The 25,552-nt window shown below is 39.1% G+C and overlaps 1 protein-coding gene across 12 annotated transcripts in view; it reads left to right on the top strand.

Annotated features, from left to right (window-relative positions):
• LOC145670271 (uncharacterized) overlaps positions 1-25,552 on the top strand; it is a 312,108-nt gene that overhangs the window by 114,546 nt on the left and 172,010 nt on the right. The window contains exon 1 of one of the 12 annotated variants that reach the window (XM_081739027.1): positions 626-782. The exons of 8 other annotated variants lie outside the window; for them this stretch is intronic. In XM_081739027.1, coding sequence (XP_081595153.1) covers positions 664-782 — 119 coding nt within the window. In that variant the 5' untranslated portion in view covers positions 626-663. Of the gene's footprint in view, positions 1-625; positions 783-8,591; positions 8,669-25,552 lie in introns of those variants that run through there. 3 more of the 12 variants (XM_081738949.1, XM_081738865.1, XM_081739010.1) reach the window with 3 other exon arrangements.

Here is a 25,552-nt window from a genome sequence, read left to right as displayed (position 1 = left end):
CCCGTTAATGCTGCGCTCTCCACGTTTTTTTGTGTGTCAAATATCGATTCCGTAATGGAGCTCAGGTTCACTATGTGCTACGTTATCAAATGAAGTATAAACTTCCATTGAAGTTCTCCAGACAACATTATTGGCGTGGACAGCAAACTGTAGCGAAAAGAAAGATGGAGAAATGAAGGATTAACTTTAAAAAGACCGCCCCAGTTGAAGTACTTAAACACAGACACGGAGAGCCAGTCGTATTAGCAAACGCTGAAACAAATCTTATGCGCTTACTCACCTTCACTAATGTGTGCTTACTACGGACGTATTCCTAGTGTGTACGTTAATTTATAGCCACGAGAGAATATATACGTAATTCAGACTTCGTTTCAAAAGTCAATTTCCGTAAACTGTAAAAGGCAGTGATATCCAGGCAATAATAGTTCACTTATGTTCTATTAAGAGCCTGTATCATAGAGCCGTTCAAAGACTCTCGAAATACCCCTGAACGTTATACAGTACCGCAAAACATCGTGGGGAAAAAAGCTATTTGGGCCAATTCTAATTCCTCCCCTGGTAAGATTCCGTAATAAGAATAGACTTAGCGGCGCCGCCCCAAATGGGGACATACTTCGTAGTTTGTTGACATTTGTCAGACCTAAACGTCTACGGAAAACGAGCATGGCAAGAAGTTCCTGTGAGTACAAGAAAGGAGCGCAGAAATACGGAAAATTAAGCCTTTCTAAAAGGCGAAGACCTTTTAGAGGAGGAAATATTCAAAAATGGAATGAAGCCCAAAGGTAAGTTATTTATTTATTTTTACATTTAATTTCATTCATTTTGCTGCATTTAGAAAGTTCACAGCAGTGACGGATCCTCAAGGAATTTTGTTCAAATAGTTCTTTCTAGAAATGTTTTTTTTTAAATGTCACACAATGACACCAATTGTGAATATGTATTGCTAGTGTCTATTTTTATATACATAATAATACTGAGGTTTAATGTAATTGGTTAGGTATAAATTTCAAGTTAGGTATATATATATATATATATTATATATTATATATATATATATTATATAAAACTCAGTCATATTGAAATCTGAGGGAGACATTCTCCCTTGCCCCAACTCCTCCCTATATCACGCTCGAGTTTGAAACATCAAAACTTCTTTAAACCTGATTTAGTTCCATCTCAACATTTTCCTCCACCATAGGACTGGTACCGAACGATTGACATTTGTTTTGTCCTTTCGTTTATTGCCTTTGCGCCACTCACCCTCCTGCAGAGTTATCCACCCCCTCCTGCTTCCTGTGTGCTTCCAAGGTCGTCACGAAAAGGCAAGGTTCCTCTGTTCTTCACGGGGTGAGGAGAGTGAGGAAGCTTGACCATACCAGAGGGGGAGATGGATTTCACTTTGCTGATCACAGACGGAAAACGAATGACACAATAATTTTGAATAAAGTACTTCGCTCCTTTCGTGTTTATGAATATACGAATTAAATAATTATGTTTCTTGTGCTTGAACTTTACAAATGAAGACTACTTCTGTGGTGGTCTTGATGAAAATTCATGAATTTACTTCTATTTTCACGTTTATAATGTTCGAAAAATTGACAACTTTAGGATAATAATAACAGCAGAAATAAACAATAAATTAGCAAAATGTATCAAGACAGGGGTGTAGCCAGCAGGTTTGTATAGGGGGGGCCCGTCGTTTTTGAGGGGGGGCAGCTACAATGTACAAAGCCAAAAAAATGTTACTGCTAGTGTTTTTGAGGCCTGAAAGAAAGGAAAATTTTGCTTTTCTTCTGGAAAACTACAAACACTATTTTAGCTTATTATTATTATTATTATTATTATTATTATTATCCATAAATTATATTCAAGATAGTTTTTATTATCCTTAATCAAGAACTACTGCCCGGGACCAAACGCTATACTTTTGTGCATAACTATAAAGGTAACCAAGAAAGTTCTGACCCTTTTCGTGGAAGTCTGTGTTCAATTGGACCTCACACCGTGAGTTGGATGCGAGTGGAGATAAGGCGAACGTCAGTTGTTGGTGTGGGTATATCCAACATACTACCTGGTTGTGGCAATTCAGACACACCGTGAACTTGCGTAAAGACAGAGGGAACATGGGACATCCACAGAGCGTCATAAGATCATGTAAGCTGAACGAGTTCAAATGGAGGTCAAACGCCGCTGTAGCGGGACAGAAGAGATGCCAGGCCTTTGGTGAGGGTGTCGTGACGCCTCGTACATTGCAGCGATGGTTTAACAAGTTTAAGGACGATGACGAAACACCCGAAAACACCACGTGCCAGAAGACCAACACATGTACAAAGAGGAACAGGGACTACAATTCAGTGTGTGGTTGACCCAACTTGTGGAGAAACCATTCGGCAGCACATCATCAACTTGTGAAGCACTACAAGTTGGGTCAATGGGTCTCACATATTTTGACTCCGGCCCAGAAGGCAACGCGGCAGTCGCCTGTGTTTATTTACTGTTTCGGAGCCATTTCTGGACAGGGCGTTGACATGTGATAAAAAGTGTGTCCTATGCGAAGCTCCAAGGCGTCGTCATCATTAGTTAGCATCCCATGAACCGATTTCAAAACAGCCGAAAACAGCACTGTACCAGAATACGGTCCTTCTCTGTGTTTGGTGCATCGTGCATCGAGAACTGCTACCAGTTGGTCAGAGTATCAATGCAACTGTGTAGTGTCAGCAGTTGAGCTGTGCTCAACAAAAACTCAAAACTGTGGAGCCATCGCTTATGAATTACAAATGGGTCTTCGTTTACGGGACAACGCTAAGTCCCACGTGGCTAAGATGACTCAGGACACCATTCTCCGCCTTGGATGGGAAACAATATTGCAACCACTATATTCCCCGGGTATTGCACCGTCCGATTATCACCTGCTCCATTCTTTGAACAATCACCTTAGAGGACGCCAGTTCAATTCCCTAGTAAAAGTCCAAAATGCACCTGATACTTTCTTCGTTTCACGGCCCACCAAGTTCTACCGCGATGGATTCCATGGCTTTCCAGAACGTTTTCAGATGGTCGATGCTGATGGGGACTATTTTTGATCTTCCAGGTTAGGTGACATATCAATGTTCGAAGGTGGTGGGTGAAAAAGCAACAAAACTTTTCTTGGTTACCTATATATTTAAATTTAAGACCTTGTATACAGAACCTATCTACACAAGATTGATTTTCTTTGAAATTTCACTTAATTTCTTTACGGTTTCCTGACAAAAATATTTATTATTCGTGACTAAAAAAAAAAAAAAAAAAAAAAAAAAAAAATTTATTACACTGAGTAGAAATAAAAGAGAGAGCGAATGAAATCCAAATTGAATAAAAGCATTGTTTCTCACCAAATTTTCCATCCTCTATGTATTTTAAAACACTTGTTAAAGCATATAAAAATATACTGTACTTACAAATCAGTTTAGTATCTTTGTTTTATGGCTGTATTTGTAGCACCTTGTTAAAACGTTTGTCTTCAAACTGTCAAATACAAATCGCAGTAAATTGTGTAATCTGCTGTCACAAAAAAAGTATCATATTTTTCGATCGGTATAAGGAAGAGATACTATACCATTTTTCGATCGGTATGGAAAAAAACAATATTTCTCCTTACTATTTTACCATAAATTATTAATTGTCACTAAACTTTGTTATTTTTAAATGAATGAAGCGAGATAATTTTAGTATGATGTTTTAAAAGCTGGTCATTTGGGGGGGGGGGCAGGAAACCATTTGGGGGGCCGGGCCCCGATGGGCCCCCCCTTGGCTACACCCCTGTATCAAGACCACCCTTCATTCAACCTTCAACTTGCTCTCCTCAAATTTTGATGAAGATTGGTTGTGTGAATTGGCTTCAAGGATGAAAGGAGATAACCTCTATTTCGCATTTTACAGAGAGGGGTGATACAGACTCTTAAGTCCACTTGTTCTATTTATTGGATACTTATTATGCAAACTGCTAGTTAATCATAGCCCTTCATAAATGGTGTACTTCTTTACCTGACGGGGCCACGGTGGCTCAGTGGTAGAGCGTTCACCACTGAAGCTTGGGGTCCCGGGTTCGATTTAAAATTTATCGATTGCGAGCAGCGGCATAGCGTAAGGGAACGTCTGAATGCCCGGCATCCCCTGTTAAGAAGAAAAAGTACGTATTTCATTATATTTATAAATTGTTTACTTATAATTACCACAATTATTTCCATTGCAATCTTCTGGATGCGCTCTCTCGCTTTACTTTGGCAAGCGGAACCTACGCATGCACATCACTCAGATGCACATTTTCTGTCTTTCCTCTTGTCGTAGGTTATGTTCCTTGGGCATCCAGGCCTTCTGCAAGCAGCGGGGTTTTCGTCTGCTTTCTGTAGAATGCGCATGCCCAATTCCTACTCCCCCGTCATCCCTTGCAAACCAAACATTTGCTTTAGACATAAGCTGGCGTATGCTCAAGTACTGCCAACTCTATATATTTTGAACTAAGCTATGGTTTCTGTATAGAACGTAGAGCGCTGTCAAGGAAATAGAACAAAACATAAATGAACTATAACGCCATTATGAAGCATGTCGCTTATGTAAGTGATAGTATAAAAATAGTTATGCTTTAATTGTAATTAAATGCATCGTAATTAAAGGCAAACTAATAATCTACATCATAAATACATATCATATCCCAGGGTGTAGCCAGATACTCTTTGAGAGGGCTCACATACACAAGCATAACTATAATGCATTCTGTAGAATCAGTGTTACCGATATGGTAGGCCACACTCCGCTCTTCACAAAGTTTACTTGGGCTCTTCCGTATCTGAATATCTGACAAGTAGACACACAGAAACAGGCCCCCAGAGTTGCTTCTTAAGGTCCTTCAATAGGCATTCACGCATCTGGAGAATTTTGTTGTTAGACGAATGCGCCACGTAGTGCAGCGTTGCCACACTTGGTACAATTGTACTAGATTCAGCCCTTTTTGTCATTTATCGGCCCGTTGGTACCACGCTGGCATTTTCAGCCCCTTTTGTGAAAAAGTTGGTACAATTCTACCCAATTCAGCACCATTTAACAAATATTGTCACATTTTCAAAAGTTCATGCTACTCATATTGTGTTGGATTCTTAAGAAATGCTGGTGAACATTCATTCTGTTACGTTGCACCGCAAAACGCTGCAAACTTTGTGTGGAAAATTCGTAATTCGAACTATACCGGGAAACAAGTGATGCTAGATGGGCGCATCGGCGCCGCGTATGAAAGAGACGCAGTGTGGGGATATTTTAGCTTGAAATCTTTTTTTTTTTTTTTTTTTTTTTTTTAAGTACACACACATTGAATCAAGTGTTGCATATTCTGAAGAAGACCAGCGTGTGCTGAAGTAAGTCTATAATTTGTGTGTCGTTGCAAAGATTCTACATCAAAACAATAATAGCAACAATGACGTACTGTGGAAAATCAGCGCCTGGGCGAGAATATACGACGGTGAACCCGTACATATGACTGAGGTCGATAGACCAGCCGCGAAGCGCTACCATGGTTGGCGCGAAGCGTAATAAAATTTTAAAGAATAAACCCTGGTTTTCCTTGATTTTGAGCACTTTTTCTTACTTTTCCTTCAATATATATATTCTTTTTCCTTCCGAATTTTGCGCCGCGTTACTTCGGCGCCCGGTACCCCCCCCCCCCAAAGGCATGGTATAGCACGAAAAAATACATTGACGTAGTTGCCGGCTTACTGGGTTAAGTTGTTTACTAGTGACGCCATATTGACGAATATACAAGTACCCGAACATTTCTGCGTTTTAGAGATCTATATCGACGCGTTGTAACAAACTTTATGTATAGGCCTAAAGTTTGATTAGGGATGATCATAGATGGGCAAACATATTTTACTTTTTGGCAAAAAATGAATTCAGCCCTTTTTGTTTCAATTTGGTACTATTTTTCAGCCCACTTCAGAGCTAGGACTGTGGCAACACTGACGTAGTGGGACTTCGTATAACTCACACAAATACAGCAAACACAGTAGGGGTGCAGGTCAAAACCCATCCGGCCTTACCCCCTGGAGGCACATATCTTGTCCCTGTGCAGAGAATGGTGGTAAATTCTTGTCCATTATAAACCCTCTCTTCGATGTGTAGCCTCTCTGTCTGATAAACATCGTCCTCTTGCGATGATTTACACTACAAATTAGATGTTATTGGCTCTATATGTAACACTAGTCATAAGAAAACTTTCAATGCATATAGAATTATTCAATATAAAAACTAACAGCAAAACGCTCATCTTTCAACGTAAATCACATTACATAGAGTTATGGCCGCTGTATCTCTGGCTCTGACAGCCATGCGTAAAAGAAAGCGAGGGTTGAAACTACATTGACACACCCCCATAAGGCCCAATGAGTGGCCGAGCTGTCACCGCGCTGGCATGGAAACCATACGTTGTTGCCGTTTCGTGTTCTTCCTTTTGTTTGTGCATAGTTGAGTGAAAACTGCATTGAGATTGTGTTTGGTTATTGCAACTTTTTTCTCTTCTTTTTGTGTGTTTGGGTGTGCTGTTTAGAAGTATTGTTATTAATTGGTTTTCAAAACCGAGGGCAAAGAAAATAATGTATAAAGGGCAAATTGGCAACATTGTTTTGTCCACGTGCAGAACTGTCAGAGCCAGAGACGTAGCGGCCGTTAGAGTAGCAAAGGACCGAAGCACATGAAAGGCTCCAGTGGCGTAGCCAGAAAACTCGTCAAGGGGGATTCACAAAGCATTAGGCTGAACGCAATTCTTGTATTCATAAAGAAATAACCAATAGTTTTTACCTTTACTACAGATAAGCTTTCCATTTTATTTTCGTACGAGTCCCCTTCCTCCCACCTGTCCTCAACTACACAAAACTACCTCATATTGTTTTTATCTAGTAAAGAACCGAAGTAAGCATAATTGCTATACAATACAGTTGTGTCGACTTGACGCTTAAACCGACTCGCCCAAAGTTTGTATTATTATTATTATTATTATTATTATTATTATTATTATTATTATTATTATTATTCAAGAAAGCGCGTTGCACGAACTGTCAACCTCCAAATTGTCCTTACATACCTTATCCAAAATAATAGTACCGACTCGTAAAGTTACCAGTGGCGTATTTAGGGGCCTATAGGGCTCCAGTCCCCTCTCCGGCCTGAAAATTTGTTGGCATAGGGAAAAATTAATGTGCTTAATTGACGTATTGTGCATAGCCCTCCGTGTCCTAAACAAAATCATAAATACGCCACTGAAACTTACTCAATATTCAATTACTGATGAAATATGTTATTGTATAAATTATACTTTTTTACTTTACAAGTTTAAATATTTCGACTTTTTTGGATCAAAAGATCCAATATATTTCAGGCAAAACTTTTCTTGTAGGCCTTATGTCTCGAAAGCTACATATAGTGTAGTTAAACCCAAACTATCACTTAACTCAGTATAATTGCTTATTCCGTAAAAAATATGAAAACTCGATTTAAGGGCCGTTCAAAAATTTTGTGGACCCCGATCCACAAAATTCAATATATTTTATACAATCAAACATTTTCTTGTACGCCTTATATCTGGAGAACTACATATAGTGTAGCCAAACCCAAACTATCACTTAACTCAGTATGGTGTGCTTATTCCGAAAATAATACGAAAACCCGATTTAGTAGCCTTTCCAAACTTTTGTGTCCCCGGATTCAAAACTAATTATTGGCCAAGACCGAAATGTTTTGATACAATTTTTGGATCATTCCTAAAATTCTTGTTCGTTACGTCCCTCTTCTAAAATTTACAACGACGCAATTTGAGTCATAATTTCAACCTGTATGTAGATACACAATTTAACAAAAGTAACAAATAAACTTATCCGTAATGAAAATAAAATAAAATACAATAAAACGCTGTTCATTTGACTATATAAACCCTTCTATGTGATGTGGAAATCGTTAGTAAAATCACTCTGGCAATAACAATTTCGTACTTTCAGTATTCTAGAACTAAGTAGATCATAGTGACTTATTGATATCAATAAATAAATATGAGATCCAAGTATACCTAAAGTTATTCTTTTATCCAAGATCATGAACCTTAAATTACTCTTTTTGTTTCCTTCCTTTTGTTTTCAAAACGTGGCATTTCTAGTACAGCCAGAAGGAAAAGTGTAATCCCAACGTTAGGTTTTGTTGTACAAAAATCTTTGGAATAAATCGATCGATTCGAATGCAAGTTTCATTCACGATTTCTCTAAGCGAGGAAAATTACCCAAATTGGTCTAAAGAAAACTTCCCGTGACGATGAAGTTCTACTTCTTGCTGTACAATGGTAGAATTCCAATTTCTGCGTAAAACCCCGCGGGAGCAACCCTTGCATGGGTGGTCACAGTGAACCTACGAGAAAGTCTTTTATAGACCCCCTACGCATCCTATGGAAATCACAGTCAGTATTTGGAACTTGAATGGTAACAACGCCTTCTTTGCTGTTACTATTTTCAGATACATTTTTTAGTTTCTTGTAGTAGTCACACAAGGGTTTCGTCTCTAATATGGGGAACAAACGAAATAGAGTTAGAAAGATGGGATACAGAAGTCGAAATCGCAAAGCCATCGCAAAAGAAGCCATGTACAATATTCACAGGTAAGTGCAATCTACAATAAAATTTTAAAAAGAAAATTAGTGTATGTGCATAACAATTTTGACCAAGTCTAGATGTCAATCAATGTTATAATATGAGGTTTGTGTGGTAATATCTAGTATTGATTACTTCAGTACTTCTCAAAGTGAGGTAATGGACTTGATCTAAGTAATGGACTTGAGGTTATACATGGACTTGATCAAAGAAGTAAACAATATGTATCATTCATTTAGGTGTGAAATTTTGAAATAAAGATATTTTCGTAGTTCCTTCAGGCGGGAATAAACAACTTCACCGAGTTTTACAGAAGTATTATTACGAAGATATTAAAAACTACACAATATAAAGATACGTATACGATCAAGAGAGGAAGAGAGGAGGCGGGAAAGATGAGGTTTGACGATATACATTACACTGAGGAAAAATTGTATGTGTTGTACGTAAAATCGTATGTTACACTTGTAAATCCTGTAGTTTTTGGACTTAACGTACAGCAAACGTATAACTGAAAACGCATGTTTTATGATACTTTCTGTATAAGTGTTCCATCTATATGTACTTTCCGTATGAAACAATATAGGCGGTCAGGATTTCACATACAAATGGACGTATATAACATATAACTGACGAAGATATAACTGACGGACGTATATGTATGTAACATAAGTAAGACTGTTAGATGTCAGACATCCTGCAACGGCATGATGTAACACCTAAGGGCAATGCCTATGTAGCATACAAATAACGTATGCCGTGTACTGATTTCTGTAGTGAGCAAGAGGATTCCGTATATTTGTAAAATATACCGCTGACCCGAGGACGGATTTTTCTCAGTGTAGGATTAACGGGGATACGGAAGAAGTATTCCAGCGCCCTGATATATATATCCCACTTGACGTTGCTAGATTGCATATCGTTCAAGGAATTTTATACTTGCTTGCAGTTGTGTGGATTATTTTGATTGGTTGAAGTCTTGCATCCCGTTTCAGCACCGAGCCTAAATAAATCAGTTGTGGTGCTTTCAACTTTGATTCCTCTCTTGCCAGTAATCGAGTCTGGGCCAATACGTATACTCATGTCCAAAATTATTGTCGCATGTCTATAAATATGTTGTTGTAGGAATATAATTTGATAACGAATTCGCCCGTATTTCTTATAATGTTAGCATGTGTGTAATCGGCAAAGACATGTTATGTGGAAAATTTCATGTCAAAAGAGCAGTAAATAAGAACAATAAAACGAAAACAAAACTCAGCATTTTGTTTTACTCATTCTAATTTTCGTATTTATAATTCTTTTCCTACGAAATTTAGCACAAATATGCATTTCCCGATTATACACATAGTATCAGTATTAAAAGCACCCTGCAAAATCATTATCAAATAATATTCTTACAAGAAGACAGTTATAGATATACGACAATCATTTTGGACAAGGGTGTACATAAGGCGCGTGCTGTTGTCATTAGGCCATCGGCTAGGGCAGCGTTCACGTGGAATTTTTGAGGTTCCACGTCCTACGGGACTCTGCAAGTATATTATGGAAAGCGACATTATTTTTAAAAAGTTATTTTTTCTTTCCGAACAATGCGTCCATATAAGCCTACATAATACTTCTGTATATTTAACATCATATCCATTAATTCATTCATGAAAGTAGTATTCATTTGCACCATGAAGCCCGGGTTCGATTCCCGGCGGGAGCTCATGTGGTTCGGATTCCACGTTAATCAGTAGGTCCACGTCTCAAATAGCCTCGCTGCTGAAAGGGACGTAAAACTCAAAATCAACTCAACTCATTTGCACCATGAAATATAGTTTCAAATATATTGCTTCTTTCTTCTGAGCAGTATTGCATATCTAAGGAGGGATTAACCTGACAAAAGTATACCAATATTACAGGGGTGCCCACAAGGGGGGGCTATGACGCAAACTGCGTCATTGAAATATTTGGGGGGGTTAAAATCTATATAAATATGTTTGAGGGTGTGTAAAAATTAATCGAAAAGATTTTTTTTCATGGAAGAACACTTACGGATAGACAATTGAGGAGGGGTGCGTCATGGACATGAGGGGGGTGGGCACCACTGAATATTATGTTCGTTATTAATGTCGCCCATAAAAAGTAACCACAAAATACTACTTTATGAAGATGGTGGTCTAGTTATTAGCAAACTTTGAGAACCACTGGAGGATTGGAAATATTGCCTTTGGATTCGGTGGTAATGTGTAACATGCATTCATTGCATACATAACATACGACTATAAATTGAATCAAAGATGAGTTGCATTTCTCATCGATGATGGTTTCATTTATTGTATTGGAATATAATGCTGTTGACCCATCAGCACCAAGGCTATATGAAGCGCACCCTACCGGTTAACGTGGGTTCTGAACCACATGAGCTCCTGCCGTGAATCTAATATAGGGCTCCTACGTTGTAAGTGCGTACTCGAACCTTGTAGCTGAGAGGAGGTTCACACACGAGCAGTGTTTCTCTCAGGTCTGTTTTTGGAGGCAAGTGTGTCCCGAAGGTAGAGACCTGCACGGGTCGAATTTTTCGGCCCGAGCCCAATCCAGCCCGAACGTACCTAGGCCCGGCCCAGCCCGGGCCCGAAAAGTTTTGGAGATTTTCGACCCGACCCGGCCCGATAAGTTTTTAAAATTCTTGGCCCAAGTTCGGCCCGAGCTCGATAAATTTTAAAAGTTTTCGGCCCGACCCCGGCCCGATAAATTTTTTTTACAAAATTAGCTCGAGCCCCAATCTTTCCCAAAATTTAGTACTAAATTTGACCCAACCCTCAGAAACATTTTCTAAACTCTGGTTCACAACCTGACGCTTGCCTCCCGAATAGTACTATTGCCTCTTACAACTTTGCCTGTCATCGAGAGAACAAAAACTCCATTCCCTGCAACAAAAATCTAACTTAATTGATTTTTAGCATAAAGTGAAGATGGCAATATTGTTTAGCGACAGGGAAAACATTCCCACCCCTTCTTGTTATATTTTGAGTTCAGTGAAGGTCAAGGTCAGAGCTTAATTTACCGCATAATGCCTGCAATCCTCTTTAGTGAAAGTGGAGCCGCTAAGCAACACAAACTGTAAATAGCTATTGCATTCTTTGTAACATTTTTCACGGACACACTTCTTCAGCGTTTGGCTTTATTCCAATTATCGTTTAACGAAAGTCAATAATTATTAAAGAATTGCAATTGATCGGCCCCAGCCCGGCCCGACCTGAAGAGTCAGCCAGCCCAAGCCCGGCCCGGCCCAAAGAAATAGCAGAGTGGGCCCGTGCAGGTCTCTACCCGAAGGAGATGAGGTTGCAGTGGGAGATACTAAGATGTGCCCTTACGAATACTAAGAATGCCACCCGGCACATTTTCCCTAAAAGAAACACTGCACACGAGTGATGGGGAAGGTAGAGAGCCTCCCCAAAGGGTACTTACACAAATATAGACTGTAGTACATTATATACATATACTACAGTATAATTTGTACACTGCACTGCATACTACATGCTTTACATACTACAGAATACTATACTTTATATTTGTATAATTTTTATTTTATTTATTTATTTAACAATTACCAGATACAGCTCTCAGGCCATTTTTTTTATACTGGATATATAACAATAACAACAACAATGGAAAGGATTTGGGAAGGTATCGGCCAGGGCCTGTTTATTAGTAGGTACCATCCCGGCATTTGCCTGGTAGGATTAAGGGAAACCCTGGAAAACCCCAATCAGGATAGTCGGCAGCGGGAATCGAACCCGCAACCTCCCGAATGCGAAGCCAACGCTCTACCACTTGAGCTACTTCGCTCGGTGTAAACAATAATATAAATCTTATGATGATTCATGTTGAGCTACTCTTTTTGGAAGGAACCGTATCTTAACCATCACACGTCTGTGAGCTGTGTACAAATTACTGTTGGGACCATGGACGTACAGTATGGGGGGTTCCGGAGGTCAGAACCCCTTCCCCCGAAATATATAAAATATGAAGTATGACTGAATGAAATATCTAAGTCACTCATTGCCTAAGTAGTACTCATGGTTTTAATTAATTTCATCCGAAAAAAAAATGCTATACACCTCTGTGTGGGACCACCGTTAGGCAGCACAAAAGCTCTGATTCGTCGTGGAAGGTGTCACAGAGGTCGCGAATGGAACCAAGTGTAATAATATATCATTCGATATGATCTTGAAGCTTTGCTGGCGTCTACTATTAATCCAATGTTCTCGGGATTGCTGCCAGAGTAGGTGTTGCTGTGCTGAGCTTTCGTTACCATACAGCGGCAACATCTTCAGAGCTATGTGTTGAAGTGTGCTGGTCGTACAGATTACATAGTGGTCTTTAATAATCGCTGTGTTCCTATTGGTTGTTTATGTTGGCCAATGGCGTGCTCTGATTTTGCTGGTAGAAACTGCTCTCTGATTGGCTGATGGTTCTTTTCGTACTGAGAAGCTTCAACCAGATGTCAGGTAGATGATAACCTTCGTCTCTGTTGATGGATGGCTTGTATGTACGGATGAATAAAGATTCATGTATTTTCCTGTCCCAGAACTGTTTACATTTCTTTAGTACTTCAATTTGGTCCCACATGGCCGTATGATTGTATTGTATGCAGTGTTCAGCTATTGCAGATTTTTCGGGTTGTTTAAGTCTGGTGTGTCGCTTGTGTTCTTTCATTCTGTCTTCAATATTCCTTCCTGTTTCACCTATGTAAGTGGCGTTACATTCACAGGTGATCCTATAGATGCCTGGTGTCTTTAATCCCAATGAGTCTTTTGCACTTGGTAGTAAACTCCTGATCTTCGGTGGAGGGCAGTGTACAGTCTTGATGTTGAATTTCTTCAATAGTCTTGCTAGTTGGTTGGAGGTTTTTCCCATATATGGAATAAGTGCAATGTTTTCCTTGTCTGCCGTGTTGTCCTCTTTTGTGGTGCAATCTCTGCTACTGTATTTTCTCATGGCTGTGTTGATCTGTTTCAACGAATATCCGTTGAATTTGAATACTGTTTCCAGGTGAGACAGTTCTGTGCTTATATTATCTGGATCTGCTATTTGGTATGCTCTGTGTATTAGAGTATTTAACACCCCCATCTTCTGTGCAGGATGATGAAAACTGGTCGCATCGAGGTAGAGATCAGTGTGTGTGGGTTTCCTGTAGATTGAATGGCCTAGACTTCCATCTGGCTTCTTGTATACGAGTACGTCCAGGAACGGGAGTCTTCCTTCTGTTTCTGTTTCCATTGTGAACTGGATGTTGCGGTGTATAGAATTCAGATGCTGCATGAATTCGTCATATGGCCCCATGGCAGACAGAAACTCGACGACACCAGGCATCTATAGGATCACCTGTGAATGTAACGCCACTTACATAGGTGAAACAGGAAGGAATATTGAAGACAGAATGAAAGAACACAAGCGACACACCAGACTTAAACAACCCGAAAAATCTGCAATAGCCGAACACTGCATACAATACAATCATACGGCCATGTGGGACCAAATTGAAGTACTAAAGAAATGTAAACAGTTCTGGGACAGGAAAATACATGAATCTTTATTCATCCGTACATACAAGCCATCCATCAACAGAGACGAAGGTTATCATCTACCTGACATCTGGTTGAAGCTTCTCAGTACGAAAAGAACCATCAGCCAATCAGAGAGCAGTTTCCACCAGCAAAATCAGAGCACGCCATTGGCCAACATAAACAACCAATAGGAACACAGCGATTATTAAAGACCACTATATAATCTGTACGACCAGCACACTTCAACACATAGCTCTGAAGATGTTGCCGCTGTATGGTAACGAAAGCTCAGCACAGCAACACCTACTCTGGCAGCAATCCCGAGAACATTGGATTAATATACCATTTGGTTTGCAGTGAATAAATCAGTTCCGTGAAAGAGGAGGGAGAAGAAAATTTGGGTTGGATTCGTGTTTCAAAGACGGAATAGGAATGTCCAACTATATTCAGGTCTGGATATTGAGTGAGCTAAAGGAAATGTTTAACTTTATCCCCATGTTTCTCAAACCACGCCGCAACACCTTCAGTTGTGTGCATGGGCACATTATCATCCTGAAATACGGCATCATTGCCCAGAAACAACATCTGGAGTATAAGATTCACTTGGTCTCTTAGAATGGTGACATGATCACGGGCGGTGACGCGATGAAAACCAAGGTAAGATACTGCAGAGCCGCTGCCATGATTCATAGTTGGGTGGAGACACTGCGATTACACGCTTCTTTAGGCGTCCGCCATACACAATCATGGTTCATGGTTTGATAGAGAACCCCCCACGTGTGTCCATGTCATACAACTGGTGGCGGGGGTCGCAGTGGCTCAGTAGTAAAGCGTTCACCTCTAGTGCATGGGGTCCTGGCTTCGATCCCAGCTCGCGCCAAGTGAATTTTGTAGTGGACAAACACCGTTTGCGCGGGTTTTCTCGGGGTTCTCCCGTTTCCTCCCACTTTCTTCATTCCATCATTTCATTCATTTCCCATCATCACCGTCTCCTTTAACCTAGCCGGCATAACCTTGGGACGTAAAACTTCGAGTTTATTTCAACTCGTGGCAGTGTGTGATTGTTAACACAGAGTATAGGAGGTGCTATTTGAGTTTCTCTGTCCGATGCACTGCAGTCGAAAGGTGATTCTGAGTGCTGACAATCCACTTTATGTTCGGCGTCACCTGTTATTGGCCGTTTTCTTCCGATAGCTATTTCTCTTTGACAATGTAATTTTGCTGTTCTGCCGCCAGTCACTTGGTCACTGTTCATTGCGATGAACGCAACGTGAATGCTTATCTACGTAGTAGATATTTCATATTCAACTCTCTCTATTCTACATGCAATTGTTTATATGCTACCAGTATATTTGTGAATTCATATGTATTTTTTCTTTGATATTTCTCAAGTATATTATTATAAGACTATTTTTTTCCTCTTATGTCACAGGAAAATACATAAAAGCCAAGAGAGTGATTCTGAAGATACTCTGATGGTTAAAATACCTACAATCACGTACCCTGCGCGTCACAGACACACAATTACATCAACACCGGTGAAGACGGACTCAGACGAATGTCAATCCGACATACATGGTAAAATCCAAGAATCAAATACGTACATAGAAGTAGATGAAGAATGCATAAGTTGTGATCATCACATTGAAAGATGTGGATATTTAGAAATGTCTACACTCGAAATAGTACAGGGCCGTCGAATAACTGACTTGGCGCATGTTTTAAAACAAAGCAAGGCACCTATATGAACACAAATGCTTCTACGTAAGTGCATCGGGTGGTTTCAAGTGCGTTAAGGAAATACGTAATGGTTTGAAGTCTGATAAGGTGTAAAAACTTTTAAATAATATTTAATCCCTATTTAGGTTAAGTTCTCTAATTCACACAACTGTTAGGTTAGGTTCCCGCTAATTTATTATCTCCTGAGATAGTTTACAAATATATCTCTTATAACATACCAGCGTCCAATGCCTCCATATGTTTCTTGCCTTCAGCTATTTATTGTTACTTTTACACAAGTACAATTACAACTCTTACAAACTCCTTACTTCACTTTTATCAATCATTTCTCTTTTCTGCTAATTCTCTTTTATCTAATTCCTCTCTACATCTAACTTCTTTCAAGTTCTGTTTACTATGTACCAATTAACTAAACTTCAATCTGTCTAAACTCAAAATCAACAACTGTTTCTAACCATATCAAAAACTCTCGTCCTCCTTTTCTTCTTCTGGCTAGTGCTATTTTTTTTTAAACATTTCTAACCTAACTTCCTACACTAACTTACTACTACTAACAAAGTCGTCACTTCATTATCAGTGTTCCCTGTGTAATGAAAAATATATATTAACAACAGTGAATGATGATGATGAACTTAAAACTTCGAAAAATGCCGCGAGTCTAGAGCCGACCGTAATCGATATTAACGACGAAGCAGTGTGGGCAGCAGTCTCTATAGGATTAGGTTTTGATCATTTACAAGAGATTCTTGCCATGTTGAAAATACCATCCTTGAGTGGATCAACATATTTGAGGAAAGAAAAAAAACTAGGTGAAATATGGCAACAAGTACTGGAGGATCAACTCAGGAAGAATGGTGAAGAAGAAAAACAACTGGCAATATCATCAGGTAGACTATTCCATGGTATTCCTTACACACGTGTCATTGTTGATGGTGGTTGGTCACAGAGATCCTATGGACACCGTTATTCTGCTATGTCTGGCTGTGCGGTGATAGTAGGTTATTATACAAAAAAACTATTATACTTAGGAGTACGAAATAAATATTGCTATGTGTGCTCAAGAGCAATGTATTCCGGAACAGAAGCTGCTGATCATGCATGCGCCAGAAATTGGAGTGGAAGTTCAGGTGCAATGGAGAGTGACATAATTGTTGAGGGATTCAATAGAAGTCAGGAAATGCACGGACTTATTTACAAAGAGTATGTGGGTGATGGGATTCCAGTGTGGAGAGTGCTATTTATGAAGCAGTGCATGACTATGGACCAGAAGTTGCAAAAATTTGAATCTATCAACCATGCAGTAAAAAATGTCACGAAGGCATTGTTCAAATTGTCATCCGAACCTGGTTTTAAGAAAGTTTTATCTAAAGCCAAGATCAACCACGTATCAAGATGCCTTCGCAAGACAATTTCAAAAAATAAAAAATCTAAAGGTAATGCAGAAGAATTACGAGAACAGATCAAGCTCGTATTTAATCATTGCTTTGGAAACCATCAAAAGTGTACTGAGAGCTGTGACAAAGCAGGGCAATGTCGTTCAGATTCCTTTCTTACTTCGGAAGACGTTGCCTCAAGAAACATGAAGAACAGGATAATTAGTTGTGGTAACATATTATTGAGGAAAGCTCATCGTCTCTTGGAAGATGCTACTACTAATGCTGCAGAGACATACATGCACCTTGTAACACAACTTGTAGGTGGCAAACAGTTTAATCGGTTATATAAATCATCATATAACTATAGGTGTACAGCAGCAGCCTTAAATTATTCCTTGGGGCCTGGTTGGCAAGTTTCCGTGAAGAGAAACATCACTCACAGGAGCCCAAATATAGTAACCAAAAAGTTTGAAGCATCTAGAAAAAGAAGACTGGAAAACGCCAGAGTTAGGACTACTGCAGGTATGAGTAGATCTCAACAGAAACAAAGGAAATTAGAGTTTGGGGTTTCCAGCCTACCAACATCTGGAGGAGATGCAAGTTACGGTGAAAATGCACAAAAAACATATATAAAACTCGAACAATTGAGATCGGAATGCGAAGATTTGTTGAGGTCTCTCCAATTATCTCAGCAAGACATTCAGAAACTGAGTATTGAAACATGTCTGCAGTCCGATAGTGAGCTATGGCATCACGAACGAAGAAAAAGGCTGACAGCTAGTTCATTTGGGTTGGTGGCCAAAAGGAGAGATAGCACAAATTGTCACAATCTTGTGCATAATTTGCTTTATAGAAGGACTCCTCAAACGGATAGTATGATGTATGGAATCACACATGAGCCGTTAGCGATAGAGGAGTACAGTAAAATGAATCCATCCTTCAATTTCACGCGATGTGGACTGGTAGTTCACAGTCTCTATCCTTGGTTAGCTGCCAGTCCTGATGGGCTTATAAACGACGATAAATTGTTGGAAGTGAAGTGTCCAAGTTCAGCTCGTGATTATACTCCAACAGAAGCGGCTACAAAATTGAAGAATTTTTACTTACACATAGACTTTCTCACCAAGGAGCTCAAACTGAAAACTAACCATAATTATTATTATCAAATTCAAGGACAGTTACAAGTTACAGGTAGACAGTGGTGTGACTTTGCCGTTTGGACACCAAAGGGACTATTCATTGAACGTATTCGGAGAGATGATAACTTTTGGAGTAAAGTGTTTCCAAAATTACAAACATTTATATGTGTTGTATTTTACCAGAGTTAGTGGATCCTCGAGTAAGAAGAAGTCAGAAGATGCAATTTCGTGATTGGAAGGTTAATCTCAGCTCGTAGAAGGAAACATTGTATCAGTCCAAGAAACACCTAATTAACTTTGGGAAACGCATGCATTCAGCTGTGCATTTATTTATTTATTTATTTTACAAATTATAGTACACCCGTCTGCCTCATATGAGATTTAAAAGTGAAAAATAAACAACATAAAATTTTACAATTCTTAAAAAGTTATATCTAAAATTTCCACCACGAAACAGTTTACATTTTTCAACAGAAAAGTAAAAAACGCAGCTGGCAGGCAATATTTCATTGGGTATTATTTGAATATCACATGTAGAGACGTAAGAAGTACTGTAAAGTGATAAGATTTTTGAACAATATTTCATTTGAGGAACAAGTGAGTTTCCTTTCAAAGTGAAAAACTACAATAAGTAGCTTCCAAACTATGAGAATTCAATAATAAAACTGGAAGTAGAAGAAACGAACAAGGTCAAATGCTTATCGATTTCTGTAGGCAACATGATTTGATGGTGATGAACACCGATTTAAGAAAATAAAAACTAAGTTGTAAATGTGGAGAAGTCCAGGAGATAAGAAACCCTACCAAACCTATTCCATTCTTTTGAAGCAACGTTTCAGTAATAGCGTACGAGACTTGAAGTCACTGCCAGGAGCGGACATTGATTCGGATCACAATCTCCTGGTGGCGGAAGTGCAAACCTGGTTAAAGTCGGTCAAGAAAAATGGGAGGAGAAATCGAAAATGGAACTTAGAGCGACTAAGAAATATCGATGTGAAAGAAGAGATTGAAGAAAAATTCTGTACAGTGGGAGATATGGTTGACAATATAGAGAATAGTTGGGGAAAAGTTAAACAGATTCTACTTGACACACTCCACAATAACATTGGCAGGCTGGAAAGAGCACCGAGAAAACCATGGATAACTGAAGCAATGTTTAAGATGATGGAGGAACGCAGAAGGGCGAAAAACACGGACATCAGGGAATACAGAAGGTTGAATAATGAATTGAAAAGAGAGACGGACAAGGCCAAAGAAAAGTACATGGAACAGATATGTGAAGAAATAATGGAACTTCAACGGCGCGGCAGATATGATCTGATGTACCAGAAAGCACAAGAATTAGGAGGGAAAGCTAACAAATTATACGAACGTTTGGCATCGAAGATCAACAAGGTAATGTAATCACTGATCATCAAAGCATCCTTAGAATTTAGGAGGTGGATAAAAGATCTGTATGATCAGAAGAACCGCCCCAAAGATATTGCAATTGAAGCAGAGGAAGAGGTGGATGATGGTGAAAAAGGATTCAGTATATTGAAAAGTGAAATAGTACAAGCAATCAAAGGCATACGAAGGAGAAAAGCCACTAGAGAAGACGACACGCCAGTAGATTTGCTCAAGAGATTAGGAGACAACGCATTGAAAGTACTGACTTCACTTATTAACAAGATCTACCTGAGTGGAGAATGGCCAAGGGATTTTCTTGATGTTACAATGATTGCCTTGCCCAAGAAAAAGCGAGTAAAGATGTGCAGCGATCACAGAACTATTAGCACAATTTCCCACACTGGAAAGATTATTGCATGCATACTGAACAGGCGGCTGGAAAGTAAGATAGATGAGAGGTTAGAAGATCAATTTGGATTCCGGAAAGGAAAATGCACCAGAGATGCAATTGGATTGATGAGAATTATATCAGAAAGAATTCTTGATGTAAAGGAATAGTTGCGTTTGTGCTTCAACGACTGGCAGAAAGCATTTGACCGGGGTAATTGGACGAAACTTCTGAAAATACTTAAAGAAATCGGAGTCAACTGGAGAGATCGATGATTCATTCAAAACCTGTACATAGAACGAGTGAAGCTGCGTTTGAATGAAGGAGAAAGCAATAGTGTTGAGACTGGAAGAGGAGTCAGACAAGGATGTAGATTGTCGCCACAATTATTCAACATTTACGGTGAATGTTTAATGAAGGAAACATTAATGGAAATTGGAGAAATCCAGATTGAAGGGCAGATCATTAACAAGATCAGGTATGCAGATGATACGGTTATAATAGCTAAAACCGAAGGAGGACTACAGGAGATGATCGGCAAAATAGTTGACACGGGTAAACTATATGGAATGGAAATCAACATCCAAAAGTCGAAAGTCATGAGACTATCCCGTGGAAACACGCCCTTACGGATCAGAGTAGAACAAAGAACTTGAAGAGATCGAGAAATTCAAGTATCTGGGAAGTATTTTGACGAGAGAGGCTTACTGCACCAAAGAGATCCGAGAAAGAATTGCCATAGCTAAAGGAGCATTCAACAAGAAAAGATCACTCTTAACAAGTAGGCTCAAAATTAGACTTGCGAAAGTTAGAGAAGAAATATTTAAAGAGCTTTTAAATGTGGTGTTGGAGAAAGATAGATAAGATAAAATGGACAGAGAGAGCAACAAACGATGTTTTAAAACGGATAGGAGAGAAGAGGACACTTCTAGCCAGCATGCTTCGTAGAAAGCCAATTGGATTGGCCACATCTTGCAAAGAAATTGTCTTCTTCACACCGCCATAGAAGGAAACATGGAAAGGAAACGAGAAATAGGAAGAAGAACACAGCTGATCGATTATTTGAAAAACAGAAGCAAATATTGGGAGTTAAAAGAGGCAGCTGAAGGTCGAGAAAATTGGAAGAAACATTTCCAGGCCCAAATCTAAAATTGTAAAATAAAATCTCATTAGTCCCAGGACCTGCCGAAAGGCAGAATGCTTAAATAATAATAATAATACCGGTAATAATAATAATAATAATAATAATAATAATATCTAACTTTTGTTTCTATTAGCGATCGTGTGTTCCCGTTTGGCAGAATCCTTTTTCGCTGATGGGATTCTAACTGGTTTTACACGTCCAGTGTTGCCATGTCTCGAAGAACAGAAAATAAGCAATAAGTGTACATTCCCGTTTCGCAGAATGAGAGTTGTAGGTTTTGGGAAAATCTGTGCTGCACCTGAAGTACTCCGATATTTTTATTATACGCTGAGAAACGCCGATACTTGTAGTACATGGTGAGAAATTGATCCCTCGTTTGGAAATTTATTCCATGGAAACAAACATTACGAGGGAAAGATCTTTTGCTCATTGATGACAGACAAGGACAAGCTCTATTATGACATACACCTCTTTCTTATTTACATTCGATTTGTTTTCCTTTCACCAAATATTTCTAATATTGGGGTGCTACCAAAACTCTTCATACGGTTCTGTGAAAGAGGAGGAAATTGAGGTGAATTACTCGTCGACATTTAGCTTCACAGGAATAGGTAAACTTGGCAACGCTGTACACTGATAACATTCTGCCAGACAGGAAGTAACCAGACTGATAAGATCATAGATAGAACCTGTTCCCCCGACGCTTTATCCATATGAAATTGCAATTACATACCCGCTATCTTACACTTCCGGTTTCAGTAAAACAATATGTGTGAAAGTAGAATAAACTATTTGGACGTGGAATCGGTTTCCGAACAATGCTTTTTACTATTTTACCGTTTCTGTTCTATGGCGATTAAATGGGGAACCGTAAATGACAATTTCTGCAACTTCTGGTTGAATAGAGTGTAACAGAGATGGAACCTATTATTGCGACAGTGAATACATTCCAAAAAACTGATTTCCGTTTTCGCTCTATGGCGACCAATATTGAAGCCAGAAAAGGTTTCCAATTTGAGCAGAGGGTTAATGGAGAAGATGATACCTATTGCTGGGATACTGAATCAAAGACAAAAACAAACTGCTTGTCGTTGTCTCGTAACAAGTATTGCTCTTTGGTCAATAATTAAAACGGAAGAAATTGGTAATATTTTTAGTATTTCCGGTTTTAGTATTGAGATGCCAGTGAAATTTTATCTTCTCTTGATACGACGAATCGATTCCACAAAATCGCTTCTTGCTATATCTCACCATTTCTGTTCTATGGCGATCACATTTGAAATGGGAAATTGTTAATTTATACCACTTCCGGTTTGAATAGAGGATGAACAAAAAATTGAAACCTATTGCTGGGACACTAACTCAATTCCAAGAAACCGCTTATTGATATTTCTTACGGTTCTTGTTCTGATACCTGTTCACTGATGGGCGGATAGTCATTCTATAACACGTTCCATACTTACGCATAGCATAATTCGGAAGTCTAACCCGTATTTTCGGTTCGGAGTTGGATGTGGCTTCGAAGTCATTTGTGGGAGGGAACATAAATAATTCAAGCAAGGCCTCCTTTACCTTGACTGTTGAATGAAGAAATGATGATTTAAAAAAAAAAAAAGAGACAGAGAGAGAGATTTTCAGATGGTCATAAATTGGGACAAACACATGGCAGGCAGTGTCTTGACCTGTTTCTCCTAAAAACAGCCTACCAGCTGTGAAACCCTCGACAAAGAAGGACGTTCCATTCACATAACTCATGCTACTTGTGAATTCCCACTGTTTGTAAGCTATGAACCAAGGTGACCAGACGTCCCATTTTAGCCGGGACAGTCCCTTATTTTCAACCGTTGTCCCGTTTTTTTCTGGTTCTCAAACGGGGCGCCTAAATGTCCCGTTTTTAAGCAAACTTGACCCAGGTGTCCCGTAATTATTATTCAAAATATAAATGGTCAATGCTAATTCTACACTCTTCCGTACCAACACTCATTGGCAAGGTCCAGCCGTGCCTAGAACTTCTGAATATTCAAATGAGAATTGAGTGTTCTGTGGTTGAAGTGGGAATTGAGTGGAAATTCTGTGTTGAAGTAGTTAAAAGTAGACCCCTATTGTTGGGTAGTACTTAAGTTAGAAACACTGAGTTATCATTCTTACTTGTGTATTTTGTAAATTGAAAACACTGCTGAATCCCAAAATACAATGTGGAAGTCACCCCCCACCCCCACCCCCTCGTCGCCGATTCGTATGCGTCCCGTTTTTGAAAGTAAAACTTCTGGTCACCTTGCTATGAACAGAACACCTCTATAACAGTAAAAGACAATTTGTCGAAAACATGTCAAACAACTGTCTGCACACACTAGCGTCATATATTTTATTTGAGGGTAGGAGCGAGGGAACACTCCGATATAATGTTATTGTGCTGCCAAAATGTCTTGAGCCGTGGCAAAAATGCGAACTAAAGCACACACCCGACACACCCACGCGTTGAGCCAATAAGGGTCCCGCTGTTGCTAAGCGAAAGAATCTTAGCGAAAGGGAGTGGAATTCCTTCAGCCGATAGCAGCGCCTGGAACGGAAGAGTAAGTGTCAAGTCATTGTGGTATATCTTTAGATTTTCATATTGTTTTTATAATATTTAAGGTGTCTCTGTCGCATAATGAAGTAATCGAAATTCCATGTGGATCGTGTACTCAGTAGCGTAGCTAGGATGTTTGTGTGTGTGTATGTGGTGGGGGTCCTTAGTACCGTATTTACACAAAAATTACCAACATAAAAATATATACCACAATTACAAACATCAAAATATCAAAGTACCGTAATTGCGGGCTACTTGGACCTTTAAGGGGCTACTTGGACCCATACCAAAAACTCGTTTAAAGTCCCATATGCAATGCAATAATTAGTGAGTTCAGAGTTAGATCCGTTAGATGGGATCATAATGCAGGCGTACACACATTGAAACTAGTTCTGTGGTAGGCTACGATTGAGCAGCATTGTTGAGAAAGGTCGTTGACGAAAAGAGTGTATTTATTGAGCGCCAAACTTTTATGTGTGGACACTATTTGCAAGGAAGTGGAACCAATGCTAAGTAAACACATAAGTAGTTACATATAGGTTAATGAAACTGACATGGTAAACTTTCTCATATACAATAAGATGTGTGCGTAATTGCATTATACAGTATATGAAGTGTGTACATATGACCTGAAAAACATGGATATTTTGTCCCACATCTTTTGTTATTTTTATCCCACCCCATCCTTTGTTATATTTATCAATGAAAAATAAAGGTATGTTGTCACGTGTTACACAAGTAAGGACTTTTCATTGTTTCCTTGAGGATACCGGTACAAAATGGTACATCAATATAAAAGATTGCCTGCAGGTCGAAAATATGCTGATTTTTCATATCAGCTTGAAGAATGTTTACCAGCAATTCAATCGGGGAAAATGTCACAAAAAGAAACAGAAGCTCACTTCAAGATAAGTCGTTCCACCATAGAAAGAAGATTAAAGAATAGGTCAAGGCAGAATCCGGGCCATCTGAAAGTGTTCACTGAAGAAGAAGAATTAGCCTTCGCGAGTCATCTTGATAAAGTTTGTGATTTCGGATTCCTCGTTTATTAACTTGATTTCAGATTTATTGTGAAGTCCTATTTTGCCATGCATGGGAGAACTGTCATTGCTTTCTAAGACAATCTTCCCAGTCGAGATTGAGTGAAGTTATTTTAGAAAATGCACCTCCAGTCAACGACTAGATTCGCTGCTAATATAGATAGGGCTCGTGCAGCTGCAGAAGAAAACATCATCAGCTATTACAATCATTATATTTGAAGGGGAAGGGGAAAAAAGAAGGAATATCACAAAATTACATTTTTGAGAAAACGGCATTTTAATATTGAAAATCACGTACAAAGAATAGGGTTCTTAAATCTTTCGTCCCTTTTTACATGGATATTTCTACATCTACGCGTGCATGGCATATACAATCAAATAGTACCAAGAGTCACCAACAGATAGGACAAAGCACCCGGTAAAGCACATGCATGGACATTCCTTGTTTTTTCCCCTTACCCTTCATTTGATAGTACCTCTTAACATGTTCTCTTTGTGGTTTGCAGTAAAGAAAAACTGTTGTTCTTGGAACACCTACGTCCTACTTAG

This window comes from Thermobia domestica, chromosome 2 (genome assembly GCF_964235325.1).
Source record: "Thermobia domestica chromosome 2, izTheDome1.hap1.1, whole genome shotgun sequence".
Classification (NCBI taxonomy): domain Eukaryota; kingdom Metazoa; phylum Arthropoda; class Insecta; order Zygentoma; family Lepismatidae; genus Thermobia; species Thermobia domestica.
Note: the sequence above shows the minus strand (reverse complement) of the source record. Positions and strands in the feature narration are given on the sequence as shown.